A 12,448-nucleotide genomic window follows, 5' to 3' on the forward strand; every position below is an offset into this window, starting at 1 on the left:
TGGTTTAAGACACTAGAACTGAAGATGCTTTTGAATTCTGATTCCGGCCACAGGAGAATTTCTACATCTGTAAATTTACATATTTACTTTCTACTTTATTATGCAAGTAATTAGTAAAACTGCAGAGCCAGAACTGACCCTCAACAGGACCCTACTTCTGATGTCCTTCCAGTATGACAGCAAACTACTTATTTAAAGTAATTACGTGACCACTTAGTGAGAAATCTTATGATGTTTTAATGAGAATTCTGCATCTCCTTCTGATCATACTTATGGCTATAGATACAGACTGCTGAAATACAAACACCTACAGGGAGGTGGCACCTCATGACAGCACTTGCACACATCTCATGGAACAAACACCGTTCCTCTGCAGTGCGCTGGCTTTTGCATGCAGGATTCAGGACTGTGCATCCATAGCCACGGAGATCTACTCGCAGGGATGGCCTTTGTAGCAAAGATAAAAGAAGCAGCCTTGCAAAGACAGCACAGAAGCCATCACAGTTGCCTCAGAAAAACTAAGCTGAAAGCCCAGATCAGATCTTGCATATTTTGAGGTCTGACTCAATGATAAAGCTCAGGCTACCTACTTGTCTGATGAGTGGGACAATGACATCCACAGCAACCAAGAGGGGAAGACACTGGTGAGTGTTTGGGTAAGAAATAGAGGGCATTAATCCCTTTTTAACCCGTGCCAACCTTCAGGCTACACATTCGTGAAGAGATAGCGGACGAAAGTGACAAAAAAAAAGCTGAGTTCCAATGTGCGTTTTACAGGAATATTTAGGTTGTCAGGGAAAATGTCTAACACATTTGCTTGTTTCGCAGCAATCTTCAAAGTGATAATTAATTGAAAAATAACAGTTTCATAGGGGTACTCCTCCCCGTGTGGGAACAACTTTTACCAAATGCCAATTAGTAGTTTCCTGTTAAAATCAAATCAAGCTGGTTTTGATAAAGCTTTTTAATGAGAAATGGCTAAAGTATGAAAATTCCCCCCCCCCCCCCATATTTCATATAAAATCCCAAACTGACATAATACAGTCTCACAGCTAACATTTTTGGTATATAAAACTCCCTCTTGTACTTCTGCATTAATTTCAAAAGAAATGTATTTACTAAATATTGAAATCATCCAATAAACAAAGCCTTAAAAAAACTGACAAAAGAAAATTATGATGTTGATGAAAGCCAATCTTAATCAGCCCCTTTCAGACGCTCCCAAAACTCACATTATACTGATTATTTATTCATTCTTCAAACGTATGGCAAATTCAATGATTCTGGAGCTAAGCATTGTCTACTAAATGCATCAGTAGTTCTGACTATTCATCAAATAGATTTAAAGATTAGCAGTAAAATACCAACAATGAATACGAAGAGTAGGTCACCTACAATTGCAGTATTTGTCATCTACAACTCTAAGACATCTGCAGCAATGAAACATCAGCAGCTTGAACTGCTAACATTGGTAATAATTTGGTTAAAAACAAAGTTAGGGAAACTTTGGAGAACAGATTTTGAAATCTTCCACTGTACCAGACTGAATGCTCTTGGCTATGAACACTGGTTTCTGTCTTGTGCCAAGCGACAACCTTCTTCCCAAGACATCCATTCTCATCCAACCTTCTGCAGGCATTCCTCATCCAAGTCTTTTCTCTTGCTTTTATTTGGGTTGATACCCAATGCTAAGTCTGCTCCGTAATTTATGCGCCCTTCACCCTGTTCACAACACTAAGGCAACTTGATTGCCCCCCACACAGTCCTGCAGGCATTTACCGCATGTGAGATTTCCTCTTCGTGTTTACACTGGAGACACAGGTACTCAACAAGCTTTTCAAATTTTTTTCAAAAGCACAAATAAGCAAACTGCTGCAGCACCTCTCATCCCCTATCTTGAGTGCTCACACTTCCACTCCATGCTAAAGTGTGTGCCATGCTTTAAATGCCTCAATTTTGCTCTTGTACTACTATTACTAGAACACAGCTTGCTGCACTACCCTCTGCAGTCTTTCTGGTTACGCTGTAACACACCACATTCCCACTTGTATTTTTCCCCAAGTAACAAAAATTTTGAGATACCTTGTCTTCTCATCTGTACCATTTCCATAACCCCAGTTTTTATCAACTCACGCTTCTCTCAAATGACCTTATTTCTAATATGTTCAGTGGTGCCGTCTGTCCCTCATCTTCTAGAGATCATCCACCCTGCTTCCCGGAACAGCAACACTATCTGTGAAATACAAGCTGGCTGTTTATCTTCTGCAGTCATCTCAGCCATATTTTTCACCATCCAGTTCATGGTTAGTAATTAAAAGAGAAAAGAGAAGACTATAACCATGTTAATCTCCTGCTTTACAAACCACCCTGAACATTAGTGAAACACCCTGTAGTGATATTAACCACTTTTCCACGGAAAATGCAACTCTGCAGTATTACCCATAGGTATAATCTGACTCATGAAGCGGAGCACCTCTTTGTGACTGATAGCATGGCAAGTTTCGAAATTGTCCTGAACTTAAAGTAGTTGTGCATGAAATGCTGGTAATGCCTAAGACTGGCACATGTCTCTCTAAGGTGTCTAAATGACATGCCTAAGTGTGCTGGGTCCCTGTGCAGACAGAATCAAAAGCCACACACGAGCTTCTTCAGCTCTTTCTTTTCAGTATGATAACTGCACGGTTTTGAGAGCAGGAGAGTTGCCCCACATCAGTATCTTCTCTACTTCCCTACTGACAAATCCCCTTACAGTCCAGTTGGGGTGGATGGGTCTTGTGAGCTCAGGTTCTACAGTCTTCCTCCCCTTGCACCTTCTGTGGGGATATTAAGCAGGGAAGATTATTTCCATTACTAAAACATTAGTGTTGGGGGAAAATGGGAAAACTGATGGCAGGGAACCACAAAAGCACACAAATGACCAGCAATTTGCAGGAAGATCTGTGGTACGGGGTGGCTCAGGAGTGCTCCAACTGGTGCCTTCACCTTGCCTTCCTCTTTGTTGAACACCATCTTCTTGCCTGTTGTGTACTTCTAAGGTTTAAACGTGCTCAATGTTTCCTTCATAACCTGCTGTGTGTTATTCTTTCCACTAACATCAAATTCAAAGCCCACTTTCTGAGCTAGGTATCCCTGCCACTTCTCCAACTTATTGTAGCAAAACACAGATACTAAAAATGGAAAGGCATGCACTTGGGGATCGGTGGCGAAAAAAGCAGGAAACCAGATTAAGAACAAAATGCAAGTTACTAAAGTAATTCTGAAGCAAAGTACATATGAGAGGACAAGGGGAAAGAACAACCGATTCACGTGCTAAGACACAATCTGTGATTGAATAAATTTTCCTTGTGACATTACTGGATTAAACCACAGCTCCAGAGTCAATTTAAAACCTGCGAAGTGGCAAAGTAGCAGACAATCAAAAAAGCAACACGATGTCAGAAGAAAGAACGCTACTTACATAGTCTTAGCATCACTGCTGCTTCAAAACATACTGTCACACAGAGGACAGAGATACAGAATAGCTCATTCAATGAAGATCAGTGATGTCAAAATCTCAAAAGTCTTTCTGCACATGGAAATAACATTTTAACTTTTTTTATTAATTTGCATACAAATTATCTAGTTTAACTCCACTTAATATGAATTATAGTCTCAAACAGACCTGGGACAGTCACATGATCCATCCTCTTGCTCAGACCAGAGGCAACTGTACCCTCATCACTTCTGACAAATATTTGTCTTCAATGATCGTTAAGACACACAATGACAAGACTCCGTATCTTCCCGAGACCATCTATTTGAGAGCTTTCCTGGCCTTCCTGTAACAGATACTTTTCCATTTCCTCACTTGCATCTTCCTTGCTGCTCGTTACTTCTCGTTCCACTTTTCACAGACGTGGAAAACAAATCACCTCCTTTTTCTCTTTACCAGTGCTTGCTGTTAAAGCAACACTTGCCTCCGTCTTCAACTTTCCCTCCAGCCTTTTTTGGGACTAAACTATACCAAGTAATTAAATGTCCCCACCAGTCAAGTTTTAAAGACATCTGATCACTCTCATTACTCTGCTCCAGACTCTTCTGAATTGGTCCACAACACACTTGCAGGCAACTAACCAGTGTTTTAACAAAAAACATTACTGAGCATAGTGAGCCCACACTACTTTGTCCAAGGCTGTGTCAGGCATGGCAAGTTAAATCTTCACACCCCCTTATGCAGGTGGAAACCTGGTGAAGCAACTGCCCAGTGGAAGCTAAAATTACAAGTTTCTCCTGCTCTTACAGCTTCTTGCAGTGATGGGGAAGTGAGTAATGGAAATGCACCACCACAGACCACAGCAGGGAGGTTTCAGAAGGTCTTTGGTAATAACCAGCAGCTCTGGAAAGAGGAATGGGAGACACAGGCATGCTTTCATAGCAGGGACTACTGCTTTACCGTGGGGAAGAGTAAAAAGGATTTGGACTTAGAGCACTATGAAAGGAGGTATCATAATTTGGTGATTCAGGAAAAAAACCAAAAAGCACCAAGAGCTGTGTGCAATGCATTTCAGAAATGCCAAAGCATACTGGTCTGCTCCAGCACGATGAGACAAAGCAATGAACAGAGGTGTCACGGGCTTGCTTGCTTTTATGCATCTGTATGAGCAACAAAGATAAGCACCAATTCATTTCAGGATCCTCAGGAAAACAGGTTGTTAAATCTAAATGTCCTACATGACATAGAAGCAGTGTACCAGTGCACAGGGAAAAAAGGGGGGCTCAGCCTTGGTCCTGGGGACTTAGGAGGCCACAACTTTATCTACCCTGGGAGCATCCTGGAGGTGAAAGCTGGAGCCCTGACAAGACAGAAAAGCTTAAAAACTCACTGGGACTGCACAGGGGATCCATGCAAGCCAGCCAGTGAATGCCTGGCAGAAGGCATCCAAGCAAGAGCCACTGCTGTGTATCAGTCAGACTGCCTAAGAGCAGCAAAAGGACAGAGATTTTTTTGCACCTCTTCTGGGAGGACCTAAACCTTCCTCTCAGAAAGCTGTGATCGCCCCTCTCCATTTTGCGTATCGAACCAAAGCAAGACACCACATATAGAATATGAACTGCTCAGGAAAGAGCAACCTCTGAGCCTGTACAGCAAGCGCTGCATACTGCTGAAATCAGACAAAAAGCGCACAGAGCCTGCATGCACAGTGCTGCCACGTGACATGAGGCAGGCTGGGACACGTACTCCCAGCAGGAGCCCAGAAAAGTTGCAGCTCCTTTGCGAGGCTGGCAACCAAGGTTTTATGCTGTGAATGGTATGATGGAGAGTCCAGTAGATAAAACAGGGAAGTCTGTAGTTCAGCAGACCCATGCCAAAAGCCTGAAAGGCTGCTCCTGGAGGAAAGACAAACGTTGCTGGCAGCTGGGTGCTCATCAGAAGGCAGAGCTGAAACCAGCAAAACTTGAAAAAACAGAGGACTGAGAACATGAACCTGATTAGGAGTTTGATCAAGGATTGCTGGATGCGAGCTGTGTGCTTTTGGACTACTGCAGTGTCTTCTTGATCTGCCTTCACATATGAAATAAAATCATCAGCAAAACGCAAAATACAAGGACACACTTTCAATACTGCTTTTTAATTGATGTCCGAGAGATTACACTGACATTACCAGCCTTCTTCAGAATTCTGCATTTTTAATCGTCATTCCCAAATAGTTTCTGAATAGTTGTGGCAAGTGACTGTTCTGGTAATTATCTACAATATTCTTGACAATGGTCCACGCTGAAAGGTTAGAGGGACACATCGAGAGCAGGGCAACAGCAGTATCTCGTAGCATGGAGGAAGGAAGGCGCAAAAGTAGGAAAAGGTCATTGCTCGATTAACTGGCTCCTACAAGATCCAAAACAGCAGGACTGATTTTTATTTTTTTTTAATATATATATTCACAAGACATGGCGTAGTGGTGCAGCAACAGCAGCGCCTTAAGAAAAACTGACCCTTACTCAGGCAGAAGGATGTCCTCTTCTGAAGAGTCACTCACACAGACTCCATGCAGCAACAGGAATTTCCCTGCTGATCTCTCTTAGAAGTACACCCACAAGACCTAACAAAATCACAGCATAAGGTAGCATGGTTGCAGGCTACCTCTTAAGGTTACATTACTCATTTGGGCTCAATACACTGTACGTGCAAATGAAAGTAGGAACATCAGTGCTTCACTGCTAAGAGAAAGCATGGATTTTAACATAATCTCTTAACTTGATGGATTTCTACCTAACGCAAATGTTATCTCAAATCATCACACCTAGAAAAATACAAATGTTCTTTGAAACAATACTAATGATAACCTAGACACTGGCAGGTACCATAACTAAGCTGTCCAGCTAAAATGTGAGAAAAATTGACAATATGAGGTTTTGCTTCACAAAACCCACAAACAATTTTAATATACTGCTGTATAATGGTAAAAGTCTCTTGGAAGAGCTGACACAAACCTAGCTGAATGTTCAAGTTAAAAAAAAAAAAATGACCACATTCCCTCAGAAGAAAATGCTACACAATAAACGCAAATAAAAATGCAATTAAAGTTAATGGGCATTTCAAAATACTTTGCAGTTAAAGTTTAAATGAAAAATAAAAGTTAACCATATATGTACTTAAAATTGCTTCAATTTGTTACGCTTAGGGTTGTTTTTTTTCCTTTCAAATTTATGAACCCTTGGTTAGTAGAAAGTTGGTAGAATTTTTTGAAGAAAATAAAGAGGGAAATTTTTGCTGTATTTAAGTTTTTCTTTGTTTTCAGTTTTCTAATACTCCTGGGGTTTTTTCCTCTTCCTTTTCTCCTTACTGCTTTTTCTTAAAAAGATAGGAACAATAACGATATAAACCACATAAGCTTCAGTAACTGAAAATAATACCACATTTTTTAATCCCTAGTAGTATGAGTTATTAAACAGAAAATGGAAAGCTGGGCAAAAAGGTGAAGTACTGTATCTTATTACCGATTCTCTCATTTAATCTATTTTTCAGATTATTGAAATATTTTGATGTATAAAAAATAAGGATATCTGCAAGTGAAGACTACAAATTACACACAGCGTCTTGTGCATGAAGTGCCTTACATATGTAAATGTATGCAAACCCAAGACTCGCATTTCACAGGCAGTTTCTGCAGACAGAGTGACGAACTATGCAATTTGCAAGGTGAAATCTATTTTATTTCCCTTTGACACCTAAAGGGTACCTTCAGCGAGCTGTTTCTCACTATTGTGGGAGACCAGTACTGGTAAGTCTTGTCAGTATTTTACATGGGAGGAGAGGCAGGAAAGGGCTGCAGTCCTACATGGTACAGACCCCTCAACACTTTTTTGTCCCCTAAGCATGTAGGGCACATCACATGGCAGAAGAGGGATCTTCTTCGATCATGCAGCAGAAGAGGGAGGGATGCCTGGTCACTAGGCCACATCAGAGTGGCAAGGACTCACCTGCCAATGAAAGGGGGGGGTGTAGGTCCCCTCAAGTCACACCATATAAAACATTTCGCTTCTCCAGGCTTCAGCACAGAGCATGGCAAACAGCAGGAGTGAAAACAGGGGGCTCTGTGCTCCCCTGGTTGCAACACAGCATCCCAGGCGCTGCTGTGCGAGCCACTGGATGCTGCTGCCTTGCTCATTCAGCTGGTGGTGGCATAAGAAACCATGCTGAGCACCAGTGTGGGACTGGGGGCTCTCACCACACACCCCACACCCCCCGCCAGGTGCTGCCATGGGGACAGACATGATTAAGAAACAGCAGCATGAGGTGGGAGTCAAATGAAAATGTCTTCTGCAGAAGTGAGAGACTCAACAAATCTGATCACAGCGTATGCTGGAAGAAACTTCACAATTCATGGAGTCATTCTCGTCCATAATTAACTGAAAATTAATTACAGAATCTCAAAAAGAGCATAAACTAAAAATGGGCCAGCATACCTTCATAGTGCAGTTGCTCACTCTGAATCTCTTCCAATAATTAAGTCTCACATATGTCACTGGAGTTTAAAAAAACCCAACAAAACAACAAACAAACAATGATTCCCAAAAATGTTTGGGGAGTCCTACTTGTCGAAGGGATATGTCTGTCTGCAGTGTACACGCATACTTTCTAGAAATGAGGAAGATGAATTAACATGGCGTTTGGCAACTTCAGCTTTGCAGAAATTACAGGTTGCAGGTGCTTTTTATAAAATCAAAACAAAAACTGAGACAAGAACATAATTAGGTAAATTATTTGCTGACTTGATGAATAATTTTCTAAAGATTATTAGAGGAGCTTGGAAAAGGCTTCAATTTTTCAACAAACAAAAGGAGAAGATAAACAATAAAACTGCCAAATTAATTTGGTTGAGCATTCATGAAAAGGTGTATTTTGTATCACTGAATTATACATATTACACAAAAAGCGCTTAAGGTTCTTAAAGCATGGCATGCTGCCATACATCAAAATATTTTTTTTTTGAAAAAACATGTTAGCATACCGAGAAGTAGAAACTATGCAATCAAAACAAACCTGTAAAACTCTGACACAATAAACAAAAGAGAGAACATTTTAAAATTACTGAGAAAGTATATAATCAAAAGTAAAAAACCCAACAAAAACCAACACCAAAGAAAAAAGATCAGTAGAATAATTAGAGATTGTTCAAAAATGTGCTGCAGGAAACACGGAAGCTCTCTTTCTGATTTCCAGTTTTCCACTACAGAGATTAGTATCTTCAGTAACAGTAGAATCACAGCTTTCAAATTACAAAATTTGCTTTATAAACCACCTATTGCAGAAACTGGGAAGAGCTGGGTGGCAGCCTGGGACCTTTCATTCCCATCTACAGACAAGGAAAGCTGCAAAGGAGAGTCAAGTTCTTTTCCAACCCATGGAGACAGGACCTTGTTCCCTAAAGCAATACTTCTTCTAGATCAACTGGAGGGTTTTTTTTTAATTCTTATTTTTAATTAAAAGATAAACCATAATTATGTACAAGTGGAAAGAAATGTCCATGTCTTCAGCAACTTGCACACATTTCAGACCTTGAGCTATGTTTATGACCCTTTTGCCTATCATCTTACTCTATTTCTCATGAACCAAACACATAGGCATCTCTGACACAGTTTGGTTTTTGTGTTTACCTTTACTTCCATTTGGAGGGCAAGAGCTTAGATTAGATCTACTGCACAAAGAGCACAGCACTGTGCAGTGTGACTCAGCTATAGACAGTACTATGCTGCAAACAGGACTTAAACTTAATTGCATTTATAAATCCATTTTCCTCCAGCTCTTTACTGATCACACTGCCTAAGAAAATACTTGCACATTTTGCCTATAAGTCCAAATTAGAAACAGGTAAGAGTCCATTTTTATCAGAGTAATGTATATTCTTGGCAAAACTAGGCTCACCACATGAAACTGTAAGCTGTGATGTATCTTCATAATATGAACATACTCAAGCGTGTTCAAGCTAATTATGAAAAAATGTTATTTAATAACAAACCTTGGAAATTTAAATGAAGAGAAAATTACTGGTTTCAAATACGCATTAAGACCTCTTCTTTCCATTTCCACCTCCCTCTTTGTGATGATCTTCACTGTATCAGAAACCCCTTGCAACAGCACACGGAAGCTCCCAAAATTAAGTCTGAGATGCTGTGCTGCTCCACTGTAGATGCCCAATGGAAAGCTCTCCACTGGGGAGGAAAGTGGCCTAAGGAACACAAGGCCATAAGCTACCAGTATTTCCTGCCAGACAGGGGCTGGCTCAAAGGCTGAAAGGTCCATTGGCATAAGGTGGCAGCCCTTGGGGCCCTTGAAACAGTAACACTGTCTCTGGGCTGCAGGCACTTTACATCTCTCTGGCAGTCCTCCCCTCTGCCTCCAACCCGGCCCTTCTCTCCAGGACCATGCAGAGGGCATCGCATCGCACTGACATCCAGAGCCGTGCCCCTACTATACCTCATTCATGGCAGTGATGAAGGACCTGCTTGTGCTAATTTAGCTCCTTTATGTGGCATAAAGGGATCAAATCAGGAATGAGAATTTCACCTTAGTTTCTCTACATGAAGAAAATCACCAAAACAGTTAAACAGCAAAGCTCAACCGCATGCCAGCTGTACACTGCACAGGCAGACTTGGCCTTCTAGGTCATTAAATGCAGATCACTAATTATAATTTCCAGCAGAATACCAAGCTCCAGCACAAGGGAAGATTTTTCAATGCATTCCTCATTTACAGTGTTCCAGCTAGTAAAAAAAAAAAAAGCAAGCAACTCCCTCAAGCAAAGCCTACCCCCTCCTTTGCTTTTTGCAGAGGACACTGTGTGAACACGTCCTTTGAAACACACCAGGAAATCACAGTGATGAACTCATGACACTGCAGACAAAGTGTCATGTGTTGCTGATTCAAAAGGTTATCAAGTCGGATGGCAGCCCTGTATTTTGTTAGAGCGCTAAGCACCCGCGGCTGCCCAGGAAGGCAGGCTTGCAGGAGCTCTGCTGGCACCACACAGGGCATGGCAACGGAGGATGCCCTGCACTGGCTGCTAGCAGGCTGCAGCAAAATTTACAGCACTCCACAGAGATGGGCTTCCTGCTCCACATATGTTTTCAGCATCATTTTTTGGGAAGAAGGAGCTACTACCATGGAGCTCTTGTTTCATCAAACAAAGGTGCTTTTCTGCTTTCCTTGGTAGATTCAACAGTGCAGGTCAAAATCAAGGGAAAGCCATCAGCCCATAGCATGCCACAATCTGGCCCCATTTTCCTTTAGGAAGCAGAAACAACGGTCCCAGGGGGCAACGCAGCATCTCAAAATTAGGAAAGGGGTTGAAAGAGGCTTAACAGGGCTAGTCATCAAAAAAAAAGTAAGGAATGGCTTGCTTGAGTGTTTCTGCCAGGAGACAAGCCAGAAAAAAAGGAGTCTGGGAGGTAGAAAAAGGTACTAGGCAGCAGGCAGAACCCATGATTTTGCATACAACCTATGAAAGACAAGCAGCTAAATCTGTCTGTAGAACTAAACTACTAGGAGAACAGGTCCAGGAGGATAAAAAGCAAATTGTAAGACAGGACACAATTTGAAGGAATTCATGTGACCGTGTCAAGTTTTCTGGAACTGTGGAAACACTCCATGGGAAGGGTCACTCTGCATCGAAGGAAAGGACCTGCAGCAGTATCCACACCCTCGTTCACAAACAACAAAATAAACCTAAGAGTGGTGAGAAAAAGTGATTTGTAATACAATTTGCTCAGGTGATGACTTGAAACAAGATGCCCATCTGAGGCACAGCCAGAATTGTGTAGACATTGCAATGGAAGAATTAAAACAATGAAAAAACTATTATATGTTTTTCTGTCATACTGTTTTCAAAGTAATTTTGATAATTATTAAGAAAAGGTTTTGTCTTTTTGTGATTGGTACATGAACAATGGAGGAACAACATCAAAATTACTGCATATCCAACCAGTTGCAGAAATTAATCAATATAAACGTAGAATAAGCAACCAAAGAGTTGAGAGGTGTGAATTTGTGTGTGAATTTGCTTTTATGATGGTGTAAAATGTTTTTTGCTATTTAAGAGAATGCTTATCACCAAAAAAAAAAGCATGCAATACTTGAAACCCTAACACTTTCAGCTGTATGAAATTCCACTAAAATTACTGTCATCATAAAACACCCACTTTTCGTTTTTTGAGCCATAAAATACATATCTCTAAAACCTGATTTAGAATGACAATAGAGTTTATTACCCATTAAGCACTTATTCAGTACAATTCCACCTTAAACTTTTGAGATTATGCAGCTGCCAGAACTATAAAAAGGGTGCACATTTCCAATGTTTTTGCCTAATCAAATTAAGAGACCAAACTATTAATATTCTGCTTACCTCCTAAATTCATTCCAGCTTGCAGACATTTCTGTAATCGACAGGCTGGGCAGTTCTTCCTCCGAATCTTATCAATTATGCAGTCATTCCTTCCCGCACACAGGTAATTGTGCTGTCCTGAATGAACCAAAACCAAAATGCATTATTAGAGGATGTATTTACATAATTCCAATTTGCTCTTCTCTGTCGTTTTGAAGTCATTTTGAGCTTCTTATTAATGCAGACATTCCCAATCTCATTCTCTAGCCTTTCCAATAATCTTGTACTATGAGCATCTCTTCTGTTTAATTTGAGAAAGAGTTTCGGTGCATCACCCAAGAGAGAGAGCTCATTACTTTTTTTTAAGCAGGATTGAAATTTTTCTTTTTGCGATAAACAAACGATTGGTTTGAGCTTTTTCAAATCTACTTATACATGCCTCATCACAGAGCAGCCTGACAAGTCTTAGTTTTGGTAAGAAACAGAGGGCCACTCTCATGCTAAAGAAGTTCACAACCTAGAGCAGAAAAACAAAGTACAGGTTAACTTTCTCAATATACCCCACCCTCTGCGACCAGTTCAGAGTG

At 40.9% G+C, this 12,448-nt stretch overlaps 1 protein-coding gene across 3 annotated transcripts in view; it reads right to left on the bottom strand.

Moving 5' to 3' along the window:
• Positions 1–12,448, bottom strand: part of NR3C2 (nuclear receptor subfamily 3 group C member 2) — a 214,141-nt gene that overhangs the window by 47,745 nt on the left and 153,948 nt on the right. For all 3 annotated transcript variants that reach the window (XM_040582401.1, XM_040582394.1, XM_040582405.1), the window contains one exon: positions 11,883–11,999. In XM_040582401.1, coding sequence (XP_040438335.1) covers positions 11,883–11,999 — 117 coding nt within the window. The remainder of the gene's footprint in view (positions 1–11,882; positions 12,000–12,448) is intronic.

This window comes from Falco naumanni, chromosome 1, assembly GCF_017639655.2.
Source record: "Falco naumanni isolate bFalNau1 chromosome 1, bFalNau1.pat, whole genome shotgun sequence".
Taxonomy (NCBI): domain Eukaryota; kingdom Metazoa; phylum Chordata; class Aves; order Falconiformes; family Falconidae; genus Falco; species Falco naumanni.